Here is a 27,407-nt window from a genome sequence, read left to right on the forward strand (position 1 = left end):
ATTGAAGAAATAGTTTATTACATTTTTAACTTACTTTGGTTTAATTTTGATTAAAAAAAAAAAACAGAGTGATAGAACTTAAATGAATGATAGACATTTAAAAGAATTTCATCAATCAGAGTATCTCCAGAAGGAATTGATGTATTTACTCCAGAGAAGCCCTTGCTTTGGAATGCCTCCTTTAGAACTGGCTTCAGAGCTTCTTATTAACTCCATTCTGTAGTGACATTTCCTTTATCACCCACAATGGAGTGACAGCCAGTATTACTTTGAGCTAAATATCTTTTGGATTTTTTCCAAAACAAAATTCATTCAAAGCCCAGAGGCTTCCACTGTTGAGAATTGTCAAAAGAATGTATTTTAAGTTCTAAATTTTTACTAAATAGCTGTTTTTAAGACACAGCATTTGTCTTATGTCACAAAACATTGTGGCAACATTATTGGAATTCCTGTGACTCTAAGGGAGCAGTGCTTACTAGGATACATGTTATAGTACCTTTGCATCCACATCAGTCTTTTTGCCATGAGCTTATGCCTTTTTTAGCCAGCACACACTGGGTCCTGTGTGTGTGTTAGTAAATGCTCATTTGGTGCATTGCCTGTGTTTAGTGCCAACTTCTCATTCCAGAGCTGGATCATTTTGGTTCTGTGTCTGAGTATCCATATGGCCATATTTTATGTAATTGCTAAGAAAATGAAATGCAGAAGGTGTAATTTTGCCATAGAAATTTTTGGGTATACAGTTGTTCTTAATATCACACAAAAAGAATCAACCTTCAGGTAAAATCTGTTCCCAGCGTTTCTTTCTGTGTAAGTGATCACTGTTCTCATTGCTGCCGAAGGAGTTATCTGAAGCTGAAAACCAGTTCAAGAGAATGATTGAACACTACCCCAATGAGGGGCTTGATTGCTTGGCCTACTGTGGAATTGGAAAAGTGTATTTGAAAAAAAACAGGTTAGTGGAAGCTACACTACATTATGCTCTAGGCTGGCAACTCATTTGAAGTCTCATGGGATGATGATCCCTGTTCTGGAATGATTTTGACATCTTCTACATACTGTGATAATTGTGTTTACTTTGAGGACTGGCATTTCAATATTAATTATTAAAGTCAACAATTCAGTTACTAGTGCTTTCTAATTTTGAATCTAATAAGAAACTCATTAATAATGTGGCACAAGAAGTTTTATATTGTATGTTTTGGTGTATGTCATTTATAAATTGTGACTGAATTGATATAAATTAATGGTTTACATTACCCCTTCATGGATCACAGCCTTGTTGTGGTGAAGGGGCTTGTTTACTCAGTGAAGCTATGAGCCATGCTGTGCAGGGTCACCCAAGGACAACAAGGACAGATCATAGTTAAGAGTTCTGACAAAATGTGGTCCACTGGAGGAGGGAATGGCAAACCACTCCAGTATTCTACTTCTCCTTCACTGATTACTTGAAAACCTTTGACTGTGTGAATCACAACAAACCGTGGGAAATTCTTTAAAGATGGAAATACCACATCACCTTACCTGTCTCCTGAGAAACCTATGTGCAGGTCAATAAACAACAGTTAGAACCTTACATGGAACAGCTGACTGGTTCAGAATTGGGAAAGGAGTATGACAAGGCTGTATTTTTGTCACCCTGTTTATATAACTTACCTGCAGAGTCAGTTCAGTTTAATCCCTCAGTCGTGTCCAACTCTTTGCTACCCCATGGACTGCGGCACGCCAGGCCTCCCTGTCCATCACCAACTACCGGAGCTTGCTCAAACTCAAGTCCATCGAGTTGGTGATGCCATCCAACCATCTCCTCCTCTGTCGTCTCCTTCTCCTCCTGCCTTCAATCTACATACAGAGTACATCATGCGAAATGCCAGGCTGGATAAATCACAAGCTGGAATCAAGACTGCTGGGAGAAATATCAACAATCTCAGATATGCAGATGATACCATTCTTAATGGCAGAAAATGAAGAGGAACTAAAGAGCCTCTTAATGAGGGTGAAAGAGGAGAGTGAGAAAGCTGGCTTAAAGCTCAACTTTAAAAAAAAAACTAAGGAAGGTCGTGGCATCCAGTCCCATCACTTCATGGCAAATAGAAGGGGAAAAGTGAAAGCAGTGACAGATTTTATTTTCTTAGGCTCCAAAATCACTGCAGACGGTGACTGCAACCATGAAATTAAAAGATGCTTGCACCTTGAAAGGAGACCTATGACAACCTAGACAGTGTATTAAGCAAAGACACTTTGCTGACAAAGGTCCGTATAGTCAAAGCTATGATTTTTCCAGTAGTCATGCATGGATCCAAGAGTTGGACTGTAAAGAAGGCTGAGTGCCAAAGAATTGATGCTTTTGAATTGCTCTGGAGAAGACCCTTGAGAGTCCCTTGGACGGTGAGCAGATCAAACCAGTCAATCCTAAAGGAAAATTCAACCCTGAATATTCATTGGAAGGACTGATTCTGAAACTGATAAAGAATCAGAGGTAGTGAGGATTTTGCAGTCATCTCCACGGTAATAACAAATGCAATTAATTTGAAAGTTTAGCATAAGTTGTTTAGGACACACCCGTTTAATGCAGTGACCACATGTACATATTCACTAGATCTAGGAAAATAACAAATATGTAACATCATGGAGGTTGTGATAAGTGAAGAAGTCTTTTACCATTTTGAAAGTCATTTAAAATTTTTAAAAATTTTATTGAAGTATAATTGATTTACAATGTTGTGGAAAGGCTTTTAAATTTTAATTTCAAAATAATACAGTTTGGCATCCAGTGACCAATAAGCTAGCTGGATTTTTGCTGTTGTAATGTGTAGTCTCTGGTTTAAAGTCTTGCTGTTTATAACCGTCTTACGGTGGTTGGTGGTCTAGCATTTCTGTAGGTGAAGTCATCTGTGCAAAGGTAAAAATGACTTCTTCAATTGGAAGATGGTTTCAAGATTGAAGAACAGGAAACCTTTTGCTTCTGTAGTCTAACAAGAATAGAGACTGGGAGAACCTTATAATTCATTATTCTAATATTCTTTGGTTGAATGAACTTTGGGAATCTATTGGTATTTTTTTTTAACTGTAAATTGGCACTAAAACATATCACATTTATAGTAAAACAAGTTTACATACACATTTGTTGTGTTAAAATAATAACTGCTTTATAGCTGAAGAAAGATGTCCAGAATACACACGCTCTTTAACAGTTTTATAGCAGAGAGATTTTATTATAGCCATTTTAAATGAATCAAGTTAAAAAAAAATTTCCCCGTTTATGATTAATTAGTTGAAATGGATCTATGATGTTGCACTACAAGGACCTCCTTTAATTAGATTAGTAAATTAAATAAAAATGGAACAACCAAATTTGTTCAATTTTCTGTGTTAATTGTGGAAAACTTTAAAAAATAAATTACAGCTTAAAACTAGTGTGCACCTACCATAGTAAAACCAGTGTCCTGGTACATTTGTGTTTAATTTATATTACTTTTGTAACAAAGAGTGATAATGTCTTGGTTTTTTGAAGAAAATATGGGTTACCATGAATATTTCTGTGCAGTGATTTGTCAAATGTACTCTTCCTGGTAAGCTTGAAATCTCTGTGCCTTGTGGGGAGTGGAAATTCATGTCTCATCTTTAATACCTTCTTCGTAATTCTGACTTTAGATTTTTAGAAGCTCTTAATCATTTTGAGAAAGCAAGAACCTTGATCTGTCGTCTTCCTGGAGTGTTAACTTGGCCCACAAGTAATGTGGTTATTGAGGAGACTCAGCCAGGGAAGATAAAGGTAATTATTTCTGTAGAGCTTCTTACTAACCATAAAAGCTCATCTGCACTCCTGTGATCTTGACTCAGGTATAAGATGACACTCTGTCCTCAGCTCCTTCATTTCCCCTTTAAAAACTGGTGGAGTCACCAACATTTATTTGGCATTTCCTATTTGCCTATCATACACCTTCCATTTATCATTACCTGTACCTCTTCTAGCAACCCTATGTGATGAGCACTGTGATTATTCCCATTTGACAGATGAGGAAGATTATGTTTAGACAGATTTAGTGATGAGTTCCGGAGAAGGCAATGGCACCCCACTCCAGTACTCTTGCCTGGGGTCGCTAAGAGTCGGACACAACTGAGCAACTTCCTTTCACTTTTCACTTTCATTCACTGGAGAAGGAAATGGCAACCCACTCCAGTGTTCTTGCCTGGAGAATCCCGGGGACGGGGGAGCCTGGTGGGCTGCCATCTATAGGGTTGCACAGAGTCGGACATGACTGAAGTGACTTGGCAGCAGCCGCAGTGATGAGTTCAAGATTAAACAGCTCGGAAATGGTGGAGCTGGGACTTGAATCCAGGCATTCTGGCTAGAGTGCACTGTTGTGTGCTGGTTGTACTTAGAGAAGGATTTCACATGATTGTTTCCTTATAATTTCTGTAGTTATTGACACTGAAGACCTAAAAAGTATAAATTGGTCTCATATCCAGAATCATGGGGTGCTTTGCCAGTTCTAGAAAGACTAAATCATGTAACTTGACTGGGATAGGCTGTAACTTGTGGTGAGCCCTGATGTATACTCAGAACTTGCTTTTAACTAAAGCTTTTACAAGCACAGGCATCAACTCTTACTCTAAAAGTAGCTGAAAGATCTGCATAGGAGTGTCTGCCAACAGCTTGTATAAATAGATGATAAATGTGCAAAGTGTTTTCAACAATTAGCCATCAGAGAAATGCAAATGAGAACAGGGTACCATTTCACACCCATTAGGGTGGCTGTAATCAAAAAGACAATACAAGTGTTGGCAAGGATGTGGAGAAATCAGAACCCCCATACATTGCTATAAAATTTAAAATGGTGGAGCTGCTTTGGAAAACAGTCTGGCAGTTCTTCATTGGTTAAAGATAGAGTTACCAAATGGCTGAGCAGTTTCAGTCCTAAATATACTCAGAGACAGGAATACATAAGTTCTCCCGAAAACTTAAACATAAATGTTCATAGTAGCATTATTAAAAATAGTCAAAAAGTGGAAAGAACTCAAAGGCTATTAGCTGATGAATGGTTAAATAAAATGTGGTGTATCCATGTAACACATTTGGCCATAAAAAGGAGTGAAGTAATGATACATGCTACAACATAGATGAACCTTGAAAATGTTACACTGAGTGAAAGAATCCAGGTACGAAATGCCAGATACTGTGTGATTCTGTTTATCTGGAATCTCCACAGTAGGACTTTTTTCTTTGGGGGCTACACCATGTAGCATGTGGGATCTTAGTTGCCCAACCAGGGATCGAACCTGTGCCCCCTGCAATGGAATCACACAGAGTGTTAACAACTGGACCTCCAATGAAGTGCTCACAATAGGAAAATCTATATTTGAAGGCAGATAGTATATTAGTGGTTGTCAGGGGATAGGGGACTGAGGAAAGATGAGGGATTACTCATGGGTATGGGATTTCTTGTTGAGTGGTGAAAATGTTTTAAATTTAGGCTATGGTGATGGTTACATGACTCCGAATATACTAACAAACCACTGAACTATACACTTTAAGTGCATGAATTGTATGGTACATGAATTATATATGAACAAAACTGTTATAAGAAATAAAACAGAGGGACTGTTGGATTTTCCTCTCTTTATTCTGGACTGGGATGGAGGCATTGGAACTATTGATATTGATAACAGTGAACCATCCTGGGAAGCCTGGCATGAGTGTCGGGGACTTCGGTGGCAGTGGTGTAACTCTTCAGGGGATGGGCAAGCACAAGTTCCGGGGTTCAGGGAGGAGGAGGAATGTCAGTAGGGGTGGGAGGATGTCCCAGGTGAAGTGACCCTGGGCAGAAAGTGGAGTCCTAAGGCTAATTCTACCTCATTAGGCGCCTCTGAATGCTTAAAGGAGGTTTTTAAGAGGTATGTATTGTAAAATGAGGTTTGAGGATTACAACAAAGGCTAAGGTTTTGATTCAGTCTGAAATTCGGAAAATTTTTTGTTCAGTCCTTTTCTTCCATTCTTTTCTCAGCATGTCTCTGTATCAGTCTCTCTCCAGGAGGAAAAACTTTATAAGTTGTATGTAGTTTCTTGGCTAAAAGGCATTTGGTCCTTTGTGTGCTGAAAATATTTTAATGGCAAGAGATTATTGAAAGAATTTGATGAATTAGTGTTGTCATATCATTTTTGTTTACTTTTGTTGTAGATGCTGTTAGAGAAATTTGTTGAAGAATGCAGGTTCCCTCCAGTGCCGGATGCCACTTGTTGCTATCAGAAGTGCCATGGATATTCCAAAATCCAGATATATATAACTGATCCAGACTTTAAGGTACAGAATGAGGGTATACCGGGACATGAACTTGCTGAATTGTGCCTGAAAATGGTTTCAGAACAAATTCTTTAGTTGGAGCCCCCCAAGTTCTCTGACTTGCTGGTAGCTTCACATCCTCTTGTCTGCCTCCTCCCCTGACTTCAGTCTGCAGCACCTCACTTGGGGACCCAGAGTCGTTGACATAAACACCGAGGGCAGTGGTGGTGACCTGAGAAGGCAGGCTAGCTAAGTCCATTTCCGCCTTCTAGCCACCACTTCGTGTAACTGCCTGCTCCTTAGGAGCACAGGAAGCACTGTGAGGTAATTACCCTGATTTGCTGCAGTTCTAGTTTCTTATTTAATTTGAATCCAGGAATCTGAAGAATTGAAATCTAGGAACCAATCTGATCACTGAATAACCCCTAACCTAAATCTGAGACTGAGTCTGGCAGTTAATTGAGTGAATAGAACACTGCACCTTAGTTTATTCAAGAAAATAGAAGCTGCCTGCTGCCCTGGTTAGTAGTTCAGATGAAATAAAGTTTATAAAGTATTTGATATTTTGTAAACCACTCCAGTATCCTCTCCTGGAACACCCCCATGCACAGAGGAGCCTGGTGGGCTGCAGTCCATGGGGTCACAAAGAGTCGGGCACAGCTGAGCGACTAACACTTTCACTTTCAAAGGAATACACAACTGTAAATTGTGGAAATGAATGTCAGTCAAGCTCAGTGTTTTCAGCGCTAGGCAGTCTGGGGTATGGAACTACTGTACTCCCTGGGAGGAAATGTGACATCTAGTTATGTCTGCCAGGTGAATGCAAACACGTCTCTGTCTTATTATGTGTTGTGGATGTGAAAGTGTGTATGTAGACATTTTTAAGATGTGAATTAAAAATTGTTTTAAAACTCCAGGGTTTTATACGGATCAGCTGTTGCCAGTATTGTAAAATAGAATTTCACATGAACTGCTGGAAGAAGTTAAAAACAACAACCTTCAATGATAAAATTGACAAGGTAAGACTAACAAGATTTTCTGGATTTTTTAGTATGCTTATTGTATATTGATTTTTCTTCCCCGAGAATCTTCAAGAAAAGTCTTAAGTGAATATGAATTTCTCTGTGTGAGACATAATTAGAAGGTATTAAAAGTTTTAATGATAAAGTACAAAGTTTTTGTTTTTCATTTATACAAGTGTAAAGGCAATAACCATAGAGGCTTTTAATAAATTGTTGAACCGCCCCCTTTTATGTTGGGAATGTATGATCAAAAATAAATTATTTCATGTTATGATGTAGAATTAGGGCCTCAAATTTTTTATTTCCTAAAAAAGTTTGAGATAATTTGTATTAAGAAATCAACTTAAATTTTGTGCTGCCATATTTGGTTGGAGTTTCTCTTAATTAGTGAGATAACTATGTTAATTACCATTAGCCAGATATACTTTGAGAGCAGTCATAGTTTAATAATCTTCATTCATAGACTTTGTTTCTTATTCATATAAACTATGGACTTAAAAAAAATAACCTTATTCTACACTACTTTTAGCCTCTTGAGAAAAGAATAAGGTGGTTGTGCTAGGTGAATGTTAGCAGAAGTAATATTCAAGTCTAGTAAAAATAAATTCTCATATTTTACACATTTTCCTGTTGTTATCTAGAGGTGTGATGATGTGACCAAATAACTGTTGCCGTTGAGTCGCTCGTGCTGTCTTTGTCTCACTTCAGTTGAGCTTCTCTAGCTATACCCTCAGGGCGGTGGCGCTGTAGCTCAGACGGCAAAGAATCCACCTGCAAGGCAGGAGACCCGGGTTCAATCCCTGGGTCGGGCAGATCCTCTGGAGAAGGGCATGGCAACCTACTCCAGTATTCTTGCCTGGAGAATCCCATGGACAGAGGAGCCTGGTGGGCTACAGTCCATGGGGTCACAAAGAGTTGGACAAAATTGCCACTACCACCACCAGCTATACCCATGCCCTTAGTGGTCCTAACCATTCCCCTGAGTTGAAGTACCCTCGGTATATTAGCTTTCACTAGGGTACCTTGAAGTAACTCGAATGTCTCATGACTTAAAGTAAGAAAGGCTTGTTTCTTGCTTACGTTACTTGTCTTGCAGTTTTGCAGTTGTTGTCCAGGATTGGGCAATGGCAGCTCTGGTCTGTGGGGCTGTGGACTTTGTTTCTTTTTTTGTTTTTTTTTTTTTTTTTTTTGGACTTTGTTTCTAACTTAATTGAGGTTGAAGAGTGACTGGGACATGTTCTTGTGATCTAGAGGAAAGAGCAGTGGCCAGTCCACTCAGTGTTTCTTAAAGCTTTGGTGTGGATGGTAGCACACGTCAGGGCAGCTCACCTTACATGACCAAGCAAGTCAGGCGGACAGCCCTGCAGCTGGATGCTCTGGAAATCAGATGACAGTGAGAAGGGACTTTGCAGTGCCTCCTGAAGAAGGTTTTAGATCATATTTTGACTGTTCCTTGGTTAAAATGGCATACATGTGTACATTTATGCCAAGATGTAACCCCTCTCCCCGCTCCCATTTTTAAATCAAATAGGATTTTCTGCAAGGAATCTGTCTTACTCCTGATTGTGAAGGAATCATTTCAAAGATTATCATCTTCAGCAGTGGTGGTCAAGTTAAATGTGAAGTAAGTAGACACTGGGGAAATCTCATTAAATAGATAACCAAAATGCTTATACCTTATAAAATATGAGACATAAATTTATAGAACTTAAACTATTTGGATCTTGCATTTTCCAGGAACGAAATAGTTACTTAATATAAGAAATTATAGGAAATAATAGGATGTAAGAATGCTGCTTCTCTCTTTTTTTTTTTTAAAGAATGATTCTTTGGAATTAAGGATTCTAGTGTTCTTTTGTCTCCTAAAAGGCAAAGGAGGTTTTTTGCATTTCAGTTTTACTGATTTTACTCCTTTTGATAACCTTGTTTTTTAAATTTCCAGTAAACTTTTTGGTATTGACAAGGTGGGGGATCTTAGGGAGGGAGGGAGGGTCTTGAGCTGCACTATGTGGGAGCTATAGGAGTGGGTTGTTGTAATGACATCTGTCATTCATTTGATCTGCTTACTCTTAATTTTTTTCAACCTTCTTTAACTGTGTGTACTCTCTTGTTCTTCTTTTCAGTAAATTGTGTTGCTAAAGTGTTCTGGGCTTTTGTTTGGGTCAGAGTATCATTACTGTTCTCTATCAATTTGGATGTTGACTATGCTTTTGAAATGCGTATTAAACTTGTGATTTTATGCTTAATGTCGTGGGAGCATGAGACAAATTTTAGATGTCTCTGTTTTATTTAAAGTTTGAACACAAGGTCATTAAAGAAAAGGTTCCTCCAAGACCTATTCTGAAACAGAAATGTTCTAGGTAAGATTTTTAATAATCAGATTAATAATGTCCATTAGAATATGATTCTATTAAACACACATTTCTAAATAATGCTGTTTTAAAAATTGGCTCAGCACACATATCCAAATAAGTAGTTTTGAAGTGAATTTTATAGGTATTTATAACTTTCAAGACAACCTTGAATAGTTAAATGCTAAAAACTTGAATAAGAAGCATTATTTAGTGATTGAATTTATAAGTAAAATTATGACATTTGAACTGTGAAATGACATGTTCAGTAGATTTGGCATTTGGATAAAAATTACATACTTAGCTCTCAGCTGTTTATACTTTAATTCCAAAAACGTCTTTCCTTTTGTTCTCTTCAGCAAACATTTGAACCAGTGACTCTCTCTCACCCTGAAATACTCAATGAACTGTCAAAATTAATCACTTTTCTGTTATCTTCTTGTTCAAATAATTCAATCCTTTTTTCTTTTCTTTTTTGCCCTGCTTTTTGTTTTCCGTTTTAAGAAGTTATTTTTTTTATCATTGGTGACCAAGAAAAAGCAAAAGAAAAGATGAATTATTTGTTGAAGAGAATTTCTTGTAGCCATATTGACCAAATTTGAGTCTTATGGATCATTATTGGGTTATGAAAATGATATTTTACTGTGCAAATGAGTATTTACATGTATTAACTTGCATAGTAATTTTTTACTATTCCTCTTTACTCTAATGGTATCTTCTATACATGGGGATAATATGTGTATGATCTATATATGCATCCTTAATTAGAAATCACTTAGTCATTGATGTTCTTGTTTTTATGAAACAAGTACACTTGTTTTGATTGAATTGACCATGTGTCAAAAGTTTTTGATATTGAACAGAGGATGTAGTCCCAAGTTCTAACTAAAAAAGAAAACTTCTAGTTTATTGTTTGGAAAATGGCTTCTACAATAGGCAAAGGAAAGTAGTTGATTGAGTTCATAACAAAGGTGAATTGTCATTAATTATAATTATTTATCAGCCTAGAGAAGTTGAGGCTGAAAGAAGACAAAAAATTGAAGCGAAAGCTCCAAAAAAAGGAAGCAAAAAAATTAGCACAAGAAAGACTGGAAGAGGACTTAAGGGAAAGTAACCCACCAAAAACTGAAGAGCAGAGAGGTATGCTGGGAGTCTGATGCGTGATGAGAATCATATATTCTTGCTTAAAAGTGTGTATACAAATATTCATCTTGTTGGGCTTTATGTTAATAGTTAAATTGAATTGAAATTTAGATTTCCCTTGGTATTTTAATACTATCACCATCTTTTGATTACCCTGAGATGGGGAGGGGAGTGGTGTAAGGAACGTTGAATTTATAAGTAATATACAGGGATTGAAAACACTTTGCTGCCACTTAGGGCAAATTGTCTCAGTTCCCTTATCTCCAAAGTGAACGTGAAAATAGTATTTCAAATTCCACACATATGTTTGAACTGTAAATTAGCCACTGATTATCTGAAGTATGCTGCTTCACATAGAGAAGCAGTTCATATGAGATGCCAGAGAGATTACTTCGTGTTTTATGCTCATCTTATCAGCATTCCCTGATCAACATGGGAGCAGTCTCAGTGATTTACTGTCCCTGTGGACACATTTACTTTCAAGTTTTGTGTTTTTTTAATGTATGGTTTCAGGTGTACAACATAATGATTTGATATTTCTATATATTGCAAAATGATTACCACAATAAATCCAGTTAACATCCACCACCATACATACAGAATTTTTTTTTCATGATGAGAACTTTCAAGGTCTACATGCAAATACATGAAACAGTATTATTAACTATAGTCATTGTACTGTGCACTATATCCCCAGGACTCCTTTCAGTTTTGAGTTAAATTATTCTCATTTTCTACTCTGATGACTGTTGCCAGCATTAATATTTCCTCTTGATGTTTTTGTTTTTCATCTTGTTGTGGTTTAGTCATTAAGTCATGTGTAACTCTTTGCACCCCCATGGACTGCAGCATACCAGGCTTCCCTGTCCTTTACTGTCTCCCAGAGTTTGCTCAGACTCACGTCCATTGAGTCAGTGATGCCATCCAACCGTCTCATCCTCTGTCACCTGCTTCTCCTCCTGCCCTCAATCATTCCCAGCATCAGGGTCTTTTCCAAAGAGTCGGCTCTTTGCATCAGGTGGCCAGAGTATTAGAGTTTTCAGCATCAATCCTTCTAATGAATATTCAGATTTGATTTCCTTTAGGATTGACTGGTTATTCCATTAATGTTTCAGAAATCAATCAGAACTGTCTTTTCTACTGAAAAAAAATTTTAGGGAACATCATTTACTTTATATATTTTTTGTATTTGTATGTTTATTTACTGTATTAGCGTCAAGAGGTTAAATGACCACTTTGGGGGGGAAATGCCTGGGCAGGAAGATGCACTTTTGAGATACTGCGATCAGTAACTCCACAGGTCTATGATTGAGGATTCAACAGTAAGATAGATAACACATTTATCCAAATTCAACCAAATATTGTTTTTATACTTGAAGCAATGATCCCTTCAACTCCAGGGGAAAAAAAAAAGCTTTACATTCATGCCTGAAACATATTTATTGAATGTAAAATCTGAGTAGTCGATAAGGCTCAGTTAAGATTGTTGAGGAAAGTAACCTTATTTTAGAGGAACTAAGTTTTTAGATACTACATGAGTGGTACCAGTGAAGGAAATAAGATACTTGATATGTTTGATTTACTGTGAAGTTTCATGTCTTTTAAAGGCACTTTTAAAGTTAAATACTTTATATATCTAATTTAAAAGTTCTTAGGTTATTTAAAACAACATAAAGAATACATCTGAGTCACAGATTATATTGCTATGTAATTCCCTAGTGGCCCAGACAGTAAAGAATTTGCCAGCAACGCAGGAGATGGGGGTTTGATCCTTGGGTTGGGAGTATCCCCTGGGGAAGGGAACGGCTACCTAATCTGGTATTCTTGCCAGAGAATATCATGGATAGAGGACCCTAGCAAGGCTACAGTCCACAGGGTCTCAAAGAGTAAGATACAACTGAGTAACTAGCACTTTAACTTCACTTTCACACACAATGTTAGGTTAAATTTTTCAGAGTTTATGTTTTTGCAAATTGGTCCTCTTTCTCCTTTTTACTGACCACTGTTATTCATCCTTAGAAACTATCAACCATGTCCAAAGTTGCCAGTTCCTTGATGACAGAATTCTGCAGTGCATAAAGCAGTACGCTGACAAGATTAAGTCCGGGATACTGAATACTTCCAAGCTTCTCAAAGAATTGCTTTCTTGGAAGGTTTTAACCACAGAAGACTACACAACATGTTTTTCTAGCAGAAATTTCCTGAATGAAGCAGTGGACTATGTCATTCGTCATTTGATCCAAGAAAAGAACAGAGTAAAGACAAGGGTATTTCTGCATGTTTTGAGTGAGCTTAAAGAAGTGGACCCAAAACTAGCCACCTGGATCCAGAAACTGAATAGCTTTGGTATGTCTCTTAATTGTAGAGATGCAGTTTCATAGGAGGATAAATACAGACTTCTGAATCCTTCTTCTTTTTACTATCATTTATGACTTTTTAAAATGTAGAACTACAAATTTGTATGGTTAAAAAATACTGTTTCCTGAAGTTCACAATTTTTAGGTTACCTTATAGATAGGTTGACTTTCCTGGTGACACTTTTCCTGGTAAAGTGTCTGCCTACAGTGCGGGAGATCCAGGTTCAGTCCCTGGGTCGGGAACATCTCCTAGAGAAGGAAATGGCAACCTACTCCAGTATTCTTGCCTGGAAAATCCCATGGACAGAGGAACCTGTTAGGCTACAGTCCATGGGGTTGCAAAGAGTCGGACATGACTGAGCGACTTCACTTTCTTTGTATAGAAAGGTTACCTTGTGCTTTTGTGAAATATGTCAACACAGCAAAGTCCAGTCAGTAAGAAAGTCCAGTCCTGTGTTATGCTCAGCTATTGTCAGTGTGTTAATTTTGTGACTACTAGGCACTCCCCTGGGTGAATAGCACCCCTTGGAGTCAGCTGCACAGGGGTGCCCTCTGGGGTTGTGAAGAGTTTGGAGGGGAGAGTGGGATGGAGCTATGGATGATTGGTTAGGATGCCTATGGCAGATCTGTATCTAAGGATCAAGAGAAATGTCCTGGGGCTGACCTTCAGCAGTGTGAATCACAGGGTCATAAAACTCTGGTGCTCTGTCCTGATTTTCCTAGTTTGGTTGAGGAAGAACCTTCGAGCAGGCTCTTTACCAGACCTACTCAGGGACCATGGAATGCAGCGGTAGAGAAAGCTGCCGACTGACCCTAGAGGATGGGGTCCTTGAGCATCCACCACGGCCTTGTTTGTCCCGGTGACCGAGGTGGCCACTTCCTAACCCAGTAGACGGTTCAGTCGGCAGCTGTTGGGTAAAAGGCTAGCAGGAGCCGTAGCAGCGGCCTGTAGAGATTGCTGGCCTGACCTGCCTTAGAGACGGGAGCTGATGGAACACTAGGGTTTCAGAGAATATACTACTAAGTGTCTGTCAGTGGAGACAGAGCGAGGTGGCAGTACTCGGTGTGGTTGGTAACTAATGTTGCTGCTGTGGACATGTGTCTCCATGGGTTCCTGGCCCCATAAAACTATCCTAAGTGATGCTGCCATTAGTGTCTACTAAACAGACAAGGAAATGATAAAATTTTTTATATTTCTTACTTTAATTTGCTTTATTTAACAAAGATTAATTTAAATTGGGCAGGAGCGGGGTTAACATTTCAGTACTAGGTGTGATCTGCTGCCTTCCTCTTATTGAGCACATGCTCTGATGTGAGCTCTATTTGGAGATTTGAATGTGGTATTTCTTCATCCGTGATTCCCTTAAACCTTGTATCATGTGTGTATTTTACATGGTCGCTGATTCTCGTGTTTAAATACACTGATATGTAACATGACCTCTGCAAAGCTGTTGCGACTGGAAGGCTCAGCCGTCTCGGGTAGTTTTGACTTGGCAGTCTCTGCTTCATTTGCAGACTGAAAGCCTGTGACCCGTCCAGTGTTAGAGACGTAGGGGGAGAGAGCAGAGCCAGTCCTTGCTTTTGGTGGCTGTGTTAGCACGCAGCAGGGGCTCACCTCCTTTCAGTAGTAGTGCCTGAGGGTGCAGCCACCCCTTTCTCTGGAGTTGTCGAAGCGGGAGGAAGATTGAGAATAGTGACCACCTGAAATTCTCATGAGGAGGGTAAGGGGCCACGGTGTTCGAGGGGATAAGGTGCATTCTTGAAGGTGTTGGATGAAGAGTTCACCCATTTTTTGTTTTAAAGGCATTTGGGAAGTTCCATATATCATTGATGTTTTGTTATTATAGAATATACGTAGAAAAGCATTGTAAAATCTAGCTAGCTTGTACTAATTTGAATGAAAATCATTATGAAGTAGTGAAAAGTTACTGTTGTATTTTTAAAGGAATTTAACGCCTTTAAAAATTCCTTTTCTGGGCCTTGCCTGGTGGTCCAGTGGTGAAGACTCCATGCTCCTAGGTTCAATTCCTGGTCAGGAAACTAGATCCCTCATGCCATAACTAAGACTCAGCACAGCCAAATAAATAAGAATAAATACTAAAAAATTCCTTCTTTTCCTAAGTCTAATAAAAATAGCTAGAATAATAGAAGCCTTTGGCCCACCTTTTTCAACTAATAGGTAAGAATTACTGTATTTAGCATATTCATGTGAATATGAATCTCTTTAGGACTGCTCTCAAGCCATAGAAACTGATGGAAAGACATTCAGTTTCTTCTTTGTGGGTCGTTCTCTCATCTTTCTGACCTCTGCTTTCCCAGATATTAGAGTACTATAGTGGCTGCCACATAGCTAAATTGTTGTGTAATCATTGGAGGCAGCTCCTCATCCCATGTTCATTCCTTATGTGCTTTTTTTTTTTAATCTCTAAGAAAGGGTATGGACATAAGCTCACTTTTTGCAAATAACCTATAAAATTATGTGTCTGTTGAGTTATATATACAATGAAAATGCAACTGAATAAGTTTAAAAGATGAGTATAAAATAAATGTGATCAATGCAATTATTAAAAAAAAATAGAATAATAGAAGCCTTTGGCCCACCTTTTTCAACTAATAGGTAAGAATTACTGTATTTAGCATATTCATGTGAAATGGTATTTCTGAAATCCATAATAGCTTGAATAAGTTTATTCTCAAGTGTTTAAATGTTTTCACTGAAAATGTAAGCAAACTATAATAGAACTGCTTTCCAAGATGTGAAACTGAATATAATTTTATAGCAAATAATCCTCCCTTCTTCTGACTTGGGTTTTGTTTTTATTATAGGCTTAGATGCCACAGGACCTTTCTTTTCTCGTTATGGGGCTCCTCTTAAGGAGCTTGATTTTAGCATCATGACTTTTCTCTGGAATGAGAAATACGGTCATAAGCTAGGCTCTATAGAAGGAAAGCAACTTGATTATTTCTATGAGCCTACATCACTGAAGGAAGCGCGGTGTTTAATATGGCTGCTAGAAGAACACAGAGACAAGTTCCCAGCACTGCATAATGCCTTGGACGAGTTCTTTGATATAATGGGTATGTGGACAGTTTCGATTTGTGTCTAAGGAAAAAGTCTTCAAAAGATATAGCTTACTTAGATACTTAACAAAGAAAATAATGAAAATCATTATGCTACATCTGGCTTATTTGGGGAAGTTAGTATTAAGAACAGTGATTTTTTTCATATACTAAAGCCCTTTTACTCTATGGATCTCAGTGTTGTCAAGACACTCAGATGGATACGTTACATGGACTGTTCTCATTGTAGGTGTTTTGACAGTTGTCATGACAAAGGTTATATATATATTAAAGGGATGGAGTTTCTTAGGAAATGGTTTGATTTGTAGCATTCAAGGAAACATTGGCCTGCAGAAGGAGGCAGTGTTTGCAGAATCTAGAACAGATAACATATCTGCTGTGGTGGGAAGAGCCTAGAGCTGGGAATCAGAAAAGGAGGCTGTGGCCCAGCTACACCCCTAACTCAGTTCATCAGAAATCTTTTACTGCTGCTTCAACACCTTGTGCTAGGTGTGATAACAGGGAACTCAGAAATGCTTACGCTGGTCCTTGCCCTCAGGACCTTATGTTTAGAAAAAGGAGTAAAATGAATATACAGGTAACTGTAATATGGGAGAAGAGGGGGCCAGGAAAAGTGCTGAGGGGTTCCGCTCCTCGGGAAGAGGAAATTCTTGGTGCAGGGGTAGAGTTCCACGCCCGGCTGTGAACACGGAAGTGGATTTGACAGTTGGCATCCAGAATGAGACACGTTCTTCAATTCGGAATTTAAATTTGTTATCTTTGGTACTACATATATCTCTTAGGATACTGTCTCTCCCTGCCCTCTTCCTTTTCCCTTCTCATCAGACGTCTGCTTTATGTATTGCCAGGAGTTAGACTTTCAAATTTCATGCTGTTTGTTTTAAAGGGTACGTGAAAAGGTTTTGGCCTTGTACTAAAGAGTTACACATTATGAAATTCAGATACAGTATAAGGAACTGAAAGCTTACTTTTGTTGTGGTTCTTAGAGAGCACACTCAGATATAGGTGGCTTTATTTTCCAGGGACACTGCTTCATGACTGGGGGTAACATGCTTCTTGATATCCTGGATTGATTGCACTCAGCCTGCTCCTGCTGGGAATAAAATGCTTTTCTGGGACTGAGCTTACAAAACTTGATGCATGTTTGGATCGCACAGGACAATTCTAAAGGACACAATTCCCTTACATTGTGCATTTTCTCTGGTTCTTGTGTTCTGTGCCTGAAATACCCAATCCATCCAGCTGTGACAGTTTCTCTGCTCTCAGTCATAGGGTTGCAAGCCACCAACCAAATGACCAGCCAGCAGATTTTCAAGTTCACTACCTCTGCCTCTCATCCTTACCCCAACATTTTCAATTTTATCTCCTTTCATTTAAAGGAACAATTACATTGGTTAAAAACTTTTCAAAATCCACTGATCTTATAAATTAACAGTGCTCAATAACATCACCAGAGCTGTGATAATTGGGAGACCCAAACTCTCTCTTGGATCCCGTGTGCAAATTCTCTCTTGGAATGGTTTAAGCCGCATGAGATTTATCCCAGATAATAATGCTTTATGTATTGTTTTCAAGCAGGAAATGCTGAAATTGGTCTCGACCCTTCCTCTTGCCTTTTACCCCTTTTATCTAGTTTGTTGTCAAGTCAAGTAAGCTGTATTCTTGATCTGCCCTTCCCTGTCCATCTCCATTTCCCTAGGCCAGGATCTTAATAACCTTTCTATGATCTCAGTAGTCTCTAACAGGTCTCCATGCCTCTGACCCTCCCACTCCAAACCTTTCTCTCACACTGCTTCTGCTGACTCTTCTAGAACATCTGTCTGATCCTCTTTAAGTATTCTGTTGGGGAAACACTTCTTTTGCCTGCAGGTTGAAGTCAGTGTCTGTCTGGGCTCAGTAGTGTGCTCCCTTCTCCCCGCAGAATGTACACCTCACTTCCTGATGTGCCCAAACCTGCCTTGTGCTGTCCCTGCTCACATCCCAGCCTCTTGCTTGCTCATCCGAAGTCCTCTGTTCCCAACAGCCCTCCCTGACCCTTCCTTGGGCTGTTCCCCTTGAAGACTTCATTCTTCTGTCAGCTTTGTTTCACTGCATTTACTGTGGCCTTTAGCACACTGCGCTGTGGTGTTTGCCTCTCTTGTGTAGTTTGCAGAACATGAGCTTATTGATGGCAGGGACTTCTCTATACATTTCTGTATTCCGAGCACCTAGCATGCATAGAGTTTGGTATCTAGAAAAAACTCAAGTTGTACTGAGTTAGATTGAAATTTTGTGATTCTTAGTAGTTGGTTTTCCACTGAGTCAGCCATTTTGCTCTTGGTTTCTAAACTGAACTGCGTCAAAGCCACATAAGGAGTAGGATGTAGTGGATGTTAGTAGTATCTGGGGTGGTTTTCTTTAAGGACTTCGTGTATCGTACTGCAGTGTAAACCTTTCGTTTCCTTACAAAACCATCTGTATCTTCTAACAGACAGCCGCTGCACTGTATTAAGGAAACAGGACAGTGGTGACGTGCCAGTAAGTTATCCCGTCATTTTCAATGTCATATTCTAATTTGTGTCAGCCAGAGGAGGAGAGGAGGACCCAATGTTTTTTTGTATCCCAGGAGGCACTCCAGAACCACATCTGGAGGACTTCGGGGGAACATGGCAATTTTCTTAGAAAGGGTAATCCCAGTCTTCCTCTTGGAACAACAGTCAGCACACTGCAGCTTAAGTTAGACAGTGTCCATAAATTTTCACAACTAATGAATGTTAATCATAGACATAGGAAGGGAGTTTTTGAGTCATCTGATGGCATAAAAATGAAATGTTACCTTGTAATGATTAAAATTGTGTTTTGTTCTGTAAGGAAAACAAATGGACTTTGAGTGGCTTATAATTGAGCTTAAAAAGTTAAAATAATTCCAGAGCTGTCTTCCTTAAGTAGTTTGTGGCAGTTTTTGAACAGAGACATACTTGTTTAATGATTTTTTTAGGATCAAGTTATCTATACTTAAAATTTTGTCTTCGTTCAGTCAGATCCTATCTGGCTGACTGTGGAAGCACAGATGACATGACCCCATGGGAAGTTAGATGCTGCTTCTAATTTCACTGTTGGTCCCCTGGTGTCTGGCCAAGTGCAAAATGTCTAGTTTGGTTAGTAAAGGAAAATCATTAAAATATGATAAGCACATAGCTGGAATTACTTTATGAATCTCATCAATTACATGAAATGGCATAAACCTTGTTGAAAATGAGTACCAGTATATTAAGTTGGAACGATTAATTTTAGTTATATAGCATTAGGTGTCATTTAGCATTTTTCTTATTTTCTATTATAAATCAAAACAGTGGGGCTTAACACACTAAAGTGTTAATTTTTGGTAAACATTTTATGTACTTCAACTTAGGACCAGTCTATGAAAATCAAAATGGTATCTTTATGATATATGGTAGCTTCATAATATTATTATTTGAGTGTTCAGTAATTTTTTTTTTTTTACTTTTTAGTTTAATTCTACCAAGATAAAAAACAAAGGCAAGAAAAAGAAGCCAAAAGATTCAAAGGTATGGAGTATTTTCTCTGTTGATTCTTAATTGAGTTTATAAATTCGAGAATTAACTAGTTATTGGGATATTTTGAAGAACTTGGTAGAGAAAGACTTTCTAGGCTTTAAAGATGTTTTGCTAGTTTTCTACATTTTGAGGAAGTTTAAGTTTCATGTTGTATGTAATTCTTAATAGAGACTATTACCCTTTTCATTTTCTAGGTTTTTCCTAGTGAAATCATTGTCGTAATGTAGCACTTTTTATGGCTGTTCCTCAGTGTGAGCAGGGCTGCTTTGAGATCAGGCAGACCTGGGTTCTTAACCTTGGTTCTACTAATTACTGTTTTTATTATCTCTGTGACCTTGGGCAAATTGACTTCCCTGTACCCTCATGTCATATCTGTATAACAAGACATGATGCATATTATTATTAATTAATGGAATTATTACCTAAATATTCAAAGTAAAAATGCTGAGACTTCCCTGGTGGTCCAGTGGTTAAGCCTTCACTTTCCATTGCCCGGAGAGAGGATTCAGTCCCTGGTTGGGCAGCTAAGATCCCACATGCCTTGTGGCCAAAAAACACCAGAACATGAACAACAGGAGCCAGTATTATAACAAATTCAATAAAAACTTAAAAAAAAAAAAAAGCTAAATACTAACCATCATGACAGAGTCTCAGAATGGATAGACTCCTTCCTTCCACTCACCTAAAGCTCTGCTTCAAGCCTGTGAGATGACTGGGGCATTACTTTTAAGTCTTATGGTGAGTTCTTAATGGCTATCACACATTTGCAGGATTAAATGGGAGGCAGGGGTTGAAAATTAGGGGCAGCATATGAGTAGCTTATGGCAGAAAGTGAAGAGGAACTAAAAAGCCTCTCGATGAAAGTGAAAGAGGAGAGTGAAAAAGTTGGCTTAAAGCTCAACATTCAGAAAACGAAGATCATGGCATCCGGTCCCATCACTTCATGGGAAATAGATGGGGAAACAGTGGAAACAGTGTCAGACTTGATTTTCTGGGGCTCCAAAATCACTGCAGATGGTGACTACAGCCATGAAATTAAAAGATGCTTACTGCTTGGAAGGAAAGTTATGACCAACCTAGATAGCATATTCAAAAGCAGAGACATTACTTTGCCAACAAAGGTCCATCTAGTCAAGGCTATGGTCTTTCCAGTGGTCATGCATGGATGGATGTGAGAGTTGGACTGTGAAGAAAGCTGAGTGCCGAAGAACTGATGCTTCTGAACTGTGGTGTTGGAGAAGACTCCTGAGAGTCCCTTGGACTGCCAGGAGATCCAACCAGTCCATTCTAAAGGAGATCAGCCCTGGGATTTCTTTGGAAGGAATGATGCTAAAGCTGAAACTCCAGTACTTTGGCCACCTCATGCGAAGAGTTGACTCATTGGAAAAGACTCTGATGCTGGGAGGGATTGGGGGCAGGAGGAAAAGGGGACGACAGAGGATGAGATGGCTGGATGGCATCATCAACTCGATGGACGTGAGTCTGAGTGAACTCCGGGAGTTGGTGATGGACAGGGAGGCCTGGCGTGCTGCAATTCATGGGGTCGCAAAGAGTCAGACACGACTGAGTGACTGAACTGAACTGAAGAGTAGCTTAAAAGTTCCAGTACAACTTTTGTTTTTATCTTTGACTATATGTCTGTAGTTTATCTAAAATGAGAGTTTCCACAGTGATAGTGTAAAATTTTTTGGAGTTTTAGAAACTATCTAAATGTTAGCTTGTGCCTATTTTTGGCTGTTGAAAATTTAATTACTGTATGTCCCTGTTCACAAGAAAATTTAGATAAGTCATATATATTGGCAATTTTTGTGCATATTTATATGAGCATTCATCAGTTTTAGTGGTAAAGGTGGAAAATCATTGTCATTTTTGTTTTTTAAACCAGCCTATGTTAGTTGGATCTGGAACACCTTCAGTCACACCAAACAATGAGACTGTCACTTCAGGTGAAGACCATATGTAAGCACAGTCTGAAAATTTTTGCTTTTGTTTTAACTTAAAAGGTATATTAATCTGTGTCCTTTAAACTTGTCTTTTTTTTTATTTCCCTGACTTCTCTGCCTGAAGACATGCATCTGTTATAAACCTGATATGACCCATTGTGGTTGATTTATATAATGTGGGCTGTCAGTGTTAAGAATTGATATAAACTGTATTAAAATCAGAGGGTTGATAACATTCATTTGATAAGGTTGAGAACTTACTGTGTGCAGGATACTGTTGGAAAATCCTAGAAAATACTCTCTAAAATGATTAGTGAAGAGAATGTCCTGTTGATAATTACTAGGAAGATATTTTGGAGGCTGTATGTGATATTATGGTTCAGCCTTAGGTATTAGCAATTTCCAGTGGATCTGGTTGTTGAAACTGAGTTTTTAAGAGACAGGTAGATACAAGAAATAAAACTAGTAAGTAGCAGTAAGTTTTTTATATCATATTCCTTTATGGACCAAAGACCCACAAATTTTTCCTGCCGCATTTCTTAAATGAGTTGTAGTAACAGTTGTTTTGCATATTTTTGTGGACTCTTTCAGACTCTTTGATTGGGGGAATTGTTTTAAGTTTAAATAATAGCAGCCTATATTTTGATAGCACTTATGTGGCAGGCACTGTTTTAAGAGCTTTTTATGTATATATAAACTCATCTAATCCATTCTTCTTTCTTGGAGATAAATACTATTATATGCATTTTACACGTAAGGAAGCTCAGATACAGTGCAGTTGACTGTGCCCAAGGACACAAAGCTCCTACCCAGCAGAGCCAGAGTTTAAACCAGCAGTCCAGTTTAGAGCCCACACTCAACGGTACTCCAGCTTTGCAGAGTGCTAGACTCTTACACTCTTTAAAAAAAATTTTTTTTTAAGTACCTTTTACCAGTCTCAATCTCACTTGAACTTAAATTGATCACCATTGTAATAAAACCTTTCATTTTGCTTTTTAACATGTTACAATTAATGCAACATTGATTTTTTTTTCTAAACCAGAAGTTTTTAAAAAAATTACTCTTGATAGCATGAGTAAGTAATTATTAATAAAAGAATTTACTCAGCACTCAGGTATCTCTTGACTAAAGTCGTGGAAAGTTAACTTTTCTGCATTAAATTCTCTGCTAGTGTGTGTTTGCATCCAAAAGTTGAATAATATGCTATCTTTATTCCAATTTAAATGTTATTCTGGGTCACCTAGAAGTTTATTATTCACGAGAAAATCATTTGTTTGTTTGTTTTATCAGCAAACGCAGTTTAAATTCTGCGGGCCCCTTTGTAGTGCCTGATCACCTTCGGCAGGATATAGAAGAATTTGAAGCTCTGTATGAACAGCATAGTAATGAGTATGTTGTCCGTAATAAGAAGCTGTGGGACATAAACCCAAAACAGAAATGTTCAACTCTATACGAGTAAGTGTCTTAACATTCCAACTGTTACATTGAGGCTGTCAGTAAAAGATCTTAAGTTGTTTTAAATTTGTGTCCCTTTCTATTAAAAGAATCTGTGTTTGGCTTACAAACTCTGGGGAAGAAAAGTATTTCTATGGCTTTTGGTCATGTATTACACAAAGTTAATTGGAGATTTTTAACTATTAAAGATTTTTTTTAGAACCCTAATGTTTATTAGTTGCGTCAGTTTGTGCTGCTAATGTAGATTCTTTGTATTTCCAAAACTGTCCTAGTGTGTCCTGATAGGAATGATAAATGAAGCTTCCAGCCATAATCTTTTATCATGAATTCCACAGTATATATTGGACAAGGAATAGTATGATTATTTGCTCTCATTGTCTTTATGTTGATATGATATGTTCATATGTTGTTTGGTGTCTCCTAAGCCCGGTGACACTTCATGTGGCTTGGTGAAGTGTTACCCTTCACTGGGAAGGGATACCAGAATCTGGTGACTACTGCTGAGAGAGCTGTCCAGCTGGGATGTAGTACAGATACAGAGCCCTGTATTGTATTGTATTGTACTGAAAACTTGGCCTCCTGACATTCATCTAGGAAAAGATTTCCTTTTAAGAAACTGTGGGCTGAATTACATTTGGTTTGAAAATGTGAATGTGAAACTAACACTAGGGGACTTCCCTTGTGGTCCAGTAAGGTTAGGACTCTGCAGGGGGCACAGGTGTGATCCTTGGTCAGGGAACCAAGATCCCACATGCTGTGTGGCCAAAGGAAAAAAAAAAGAAAGAAATTAACACTAAAGTCAAGTCTGAGTGGGGTGGATAGAGTAATAGAGTTCAGGAAAATCTAAAAAGCATTTGCTTTTCTTTTTTTTTTTTAAGCTTGGGATTAATAAGTAGTACATGAAGCTTTCTTTAGGGAAAAAAAGTGAGGGGCTGAGATCTGCAATAGAAAATTAATTTGTAAGCGAACTCCTGGAAAACCCATCACTCATCTGTAATTTGGTTATTTTTTCTATTTTTCTCAGTTGCATTATTCCTCTTCAGTTTAGTTACATGCCCTTGGATCCCTCTTCATAGTTTTTCTTCAGAGTTGAAGTGCTGAACAAATCATACTCCCAGAGAACTGGATGACAACCTGGAATCAGCTGTAAAACTATACTGTTACTGTTGTTCAGTCACTCAGTTGTGTCCGACCCTTTACGATCCCATGGACTATAGTCGTCAGGCTCCTCTGTCCCCGGGGTTCTCTAGGCAAGAGTACTGGAGTGGGTACACATTTCCTTCTCCAGGGGCCTATACTAGTATTTCTTAAAACATGCTAGACTTTGCTTCAAGCATCTGAACTGAAGCTAAACTGTAGTTTTCAGGAGTTTGCATCTTAAAGACTACATTACCTTTATAAGTGGGAAGAAATTAAGTAACTTTATGAGAAGAAAATAGGTTGATTTGTGTATTTTGAAATGGAGTTTATATCTTATAATAGGAGAAAGTCAAGAAGTTACAGGAAGTCACACCTCAGAACTTAATTCTTTCTTTGAATTTTCAAAAATAAACACGTAATGATCATTAGTTTGAAGATTATTTTTTAATTGGCCAATGGATAAAAGAAAAATGAAACTAAACTTTTGTATCTGAAAAGAATATTGAGTAGAAAGCATAACAGACATGGAGTTAAGAATATTGGGATAACTGCTTTTTTAATTGACTTAAATATTTTACTTTAAAGTAGGGGATTGGACTGATTTGTTTTCAGTGACCTCCTTCGTTCTAATATTTTATGATACAGATAGTTGAAGTATATGGTATTCTGCATTCAGATAGTATATGGTATTATACTATACTATTATAGTATATGGTATTATACTATACATTGCAGATAGTATATCTGTTATGCAAGTAGTATATGGTCTTCTGCATTCAGTTTTTCCTAAAACAATTCTTTAATGGTGTTAATTAGTCAAGATTTATTAACTAGTTAAAGTGGAAGGTTTCAAAAAGAAAGTAGAAAATGTGATCCTAGCATGCAGCTTACAGATAGCAGGAGAGTGAAATTGATCGTAGGTTGAATCACAGTGTGTTGCAAATAAAAATAACTTTGTGAAATAAGATTCATGTTTTTTCTCCATGTCAGTTTTTGCCTACCAAAAAGAACATGGTGGTTCTTACTTGCTTGTCATGCTTTCTTCCAAGAAAGAGGCAGTTGGGTCCTGATCTTTAATCTGCTTCTTGAAAAAAAGCGAAAGGAATCATGAGCATGGAGAAAACAGTGGTTTTTCAAAGGGACACACCTGGAGCACTAGGACGGGAATGCCTTCTGAAATATTTTCCCCATTTCTACCGCTTGGCCCCGTGCCGACAGTGACGTACACGGGTACTGTGGCAGTCCATCAAGGGCCGTTGAAGACACTTATAATGGTCATCGTTCAATTATGAAAATCATATATCTGATAAGGGGCTAATACCCAAAATGTATGAAGAACTGAGGCAACTCAGTAGCAAAAAAAAAAAAAAAAATTCAGCGTAGAAATGGGCAGAAGATTTGAATAAACGTTTTCCCAAAGACATACAGATGGCCAGCAGGTACATGAAAAGATATTCCAAAGACTTCCTTGGCAGTCCAGTGATTCTCCGCACTTCTGATGCAGGAGGCATGGGTTTGATCCGTGGTCAGGAAGCTAGATCCACATGCTGCAAATAAAGATCTCACATGCCACAACTAAGACTGCTGCTGCTAAGTCGCTTCAGTCGTGTCCGACTCTGCGACCCCATAGACGGCAGTCCTAGCCAAATAAATAATTTTTTTAATCCAAAAGCAAGTATTAAAATATATATACATATTTTGAATAATTAATCACAGCTTATAAAAAATAACTTTTTAGTCTTTTTTTCCAATTTAAAAGGATTATTTTCTGGGGAGTAAACTTAATTTTATTTATAGTATAATTGATTACAGTTAGCCTTTCTCAGATTTAATATGAGTATAATATTTTTGTTGAGAAGATGTTCAGGTCAGTTAGAAATGAAGTAATATTTTGCTTTGGGGGAAATTTTGAGAAATATTTTCTTCAGAAAAGCATGTGTAAGTACTTCCTTAAAATAACATAAGTATTTTCTTGCCTAGTTATTTCTCTCAGTTGTTGGAGGAACATGGTCCCTTGGACATGAGTAACAAAATGTTTTCTGAAGAATATGAGTTCTTCCCAGAAGAAACTCAACAGATACTAGAAAAAGCAGGAGGCTTGAAAGCGTTTCTCCTGGGATGTCCTCGTTTTGTTGTGATTGATAACTGTATCGCATTGAAGAAAGTTGCATTACGGCTCAAGAAAAAGAGAAAGAAGAAAAACATTAAAACAAAAGTAGAAGAAATTTCAAAAACAGGAGAGTATTTACGAGTTAAACTACCACTGAATCCAACTGCTAGGGAATTTAAACCAGATGTAAAGTCCAAACCAGTGTCTGACTTACCTTCAGCACCAGCTTCTGAGGACATGAAGCCTCAGCCTGCACCTGCTAATTCTCCCCAATCAGCTCGTGACACTGGGAAGCCAAAACCAGTTTTCGATAATTCTTCCAGATCAGTTTCTGAGGATGAGAAGCCCAAAGGGATGTCTTCTGATTCTCCCAGGCCAGTCTTTGAGGATACCGGTCACAAGCCGGTCTCCTCTAATTCTCCCAAACCAGTTCCTGAGGAAGTGAAAGCGACCTATTGGCCTCGACCCCAGTTGGTCACAGGATACTGTACATATCTTCCCTTTCGGGGATTTGACATTACCCAGACTCCACCAGCCTTCATCAGTGTGTTACCGACTTTGCCCCAGTATAGCATTTACACCCCTCTGGCCAGTGTTCCTACTGAGTATCACCTGCAAAGACCAATACCAGTGGTGCCGTCTTTTGTAGCCAGTGACATAACGGAAGTGCATTTTGAGGCTCATCATTTCAGTGCTGAGAATGCCCCTGGTACCCAGATTGCCTCCGAAACACAGATCCTTCAGGAATCTTTGGAAACACCAGTGAAGTCAGAGTGCAGCTATGATGGTGCTGATATAGTCCAGAGTGAGGCTAGCAGAAACGATGACTACTGTGGCGATTCTGCCAAATGGGAAGTAAATCCAGAAAGCACCAATGAAGTAACAAATATTCCATGTACACAAGTGGTTGCTGTACAGGTAAGACTAAAGTGAGAAAGTCTTCTTGATATCAAAGTTAAATTTC

General features: G+C 38.3%; 1 protein-coding gene across 13 annotated transcripts in view; it reads left to right on the top strand.

Moving 5' to 3' along the window:
• The window catches only part of TTC3 (tetratricopeptide repeat domain 3), a 119,812-nt gene that overhangs the window by 58,021 nt on the left and 34,384 nt on the right, over positions 1–27,407 (top strand). For 12 of the 13 annotated variants that reach the window (XM_019964161.2, XM_019964128.2, XM_019964119.2 and 9 more), the window contains 14 exons: positions 843–955; positions 3,655–3,775; positions 6,183–6,305; positions 7,202–7,303; positions 8,838–8,930; positions 9,602–9,666; positions 10,661–10,797; positions 12,820–13,146; positions 15,984–16,235; positions 18,709–18,755; positions 19,730–19,786; positions 21,681–21,754; positions 23,029–23,193; positions 26,314–27,361. In XM_019964161.2, coding sequence (XP_019819720.2) covers positions 843–955; positions 3,655–3,775; positions 6,183–6,305; positions 7,202–7,303; positions 8,838–8,930; positions 9,602–9,666; positions 10,661–10,797; positions 12,820–13,146; positions 15,984–16,235; positions 18,709–18,755; positions 19,730–19,786; positions 21,681–21,754; positions 23,029–23,193; positions 26,314–27,361 — 2,724 coding nt within the window. Of the gene's footprint in view, positions 1–842; positions 956–3,654; positions 3,776–6,182; positions 6,306–7,201; positions 7,304–8,837; positions 8,931–9,601; positions 9,667–10,660; positions 10,798–12,819; positions 13,147–15,983; positions 16,236–18,708; positions 18,756–19,729; positions 19,787–21,680; positions 21,755–23,028; positions 23,194–26,313; positions 27,362–27,407 lie in introns of those variants that run through there. The other variant, XM_070796816.1, reaches the window with a different exon arrangement.

The sequence above is a fragment of the Bos indicus genome, chromosome 1, assembly GCF_029378745.1.
Source record: "Bos indicus isolate NIAB-ARS_2022 breed Sahiwal x Tharparkar chromosome 1, NIAB-ARS_B.indTharparkar_mat_pri_1.0, whole genome shotgun sequence".
Lineage (NCBI taxonomy): Eukaryota > Metazoa > Chordata > Mammalia > Artiodactyla > Bovidae > Bos > Bos indicus.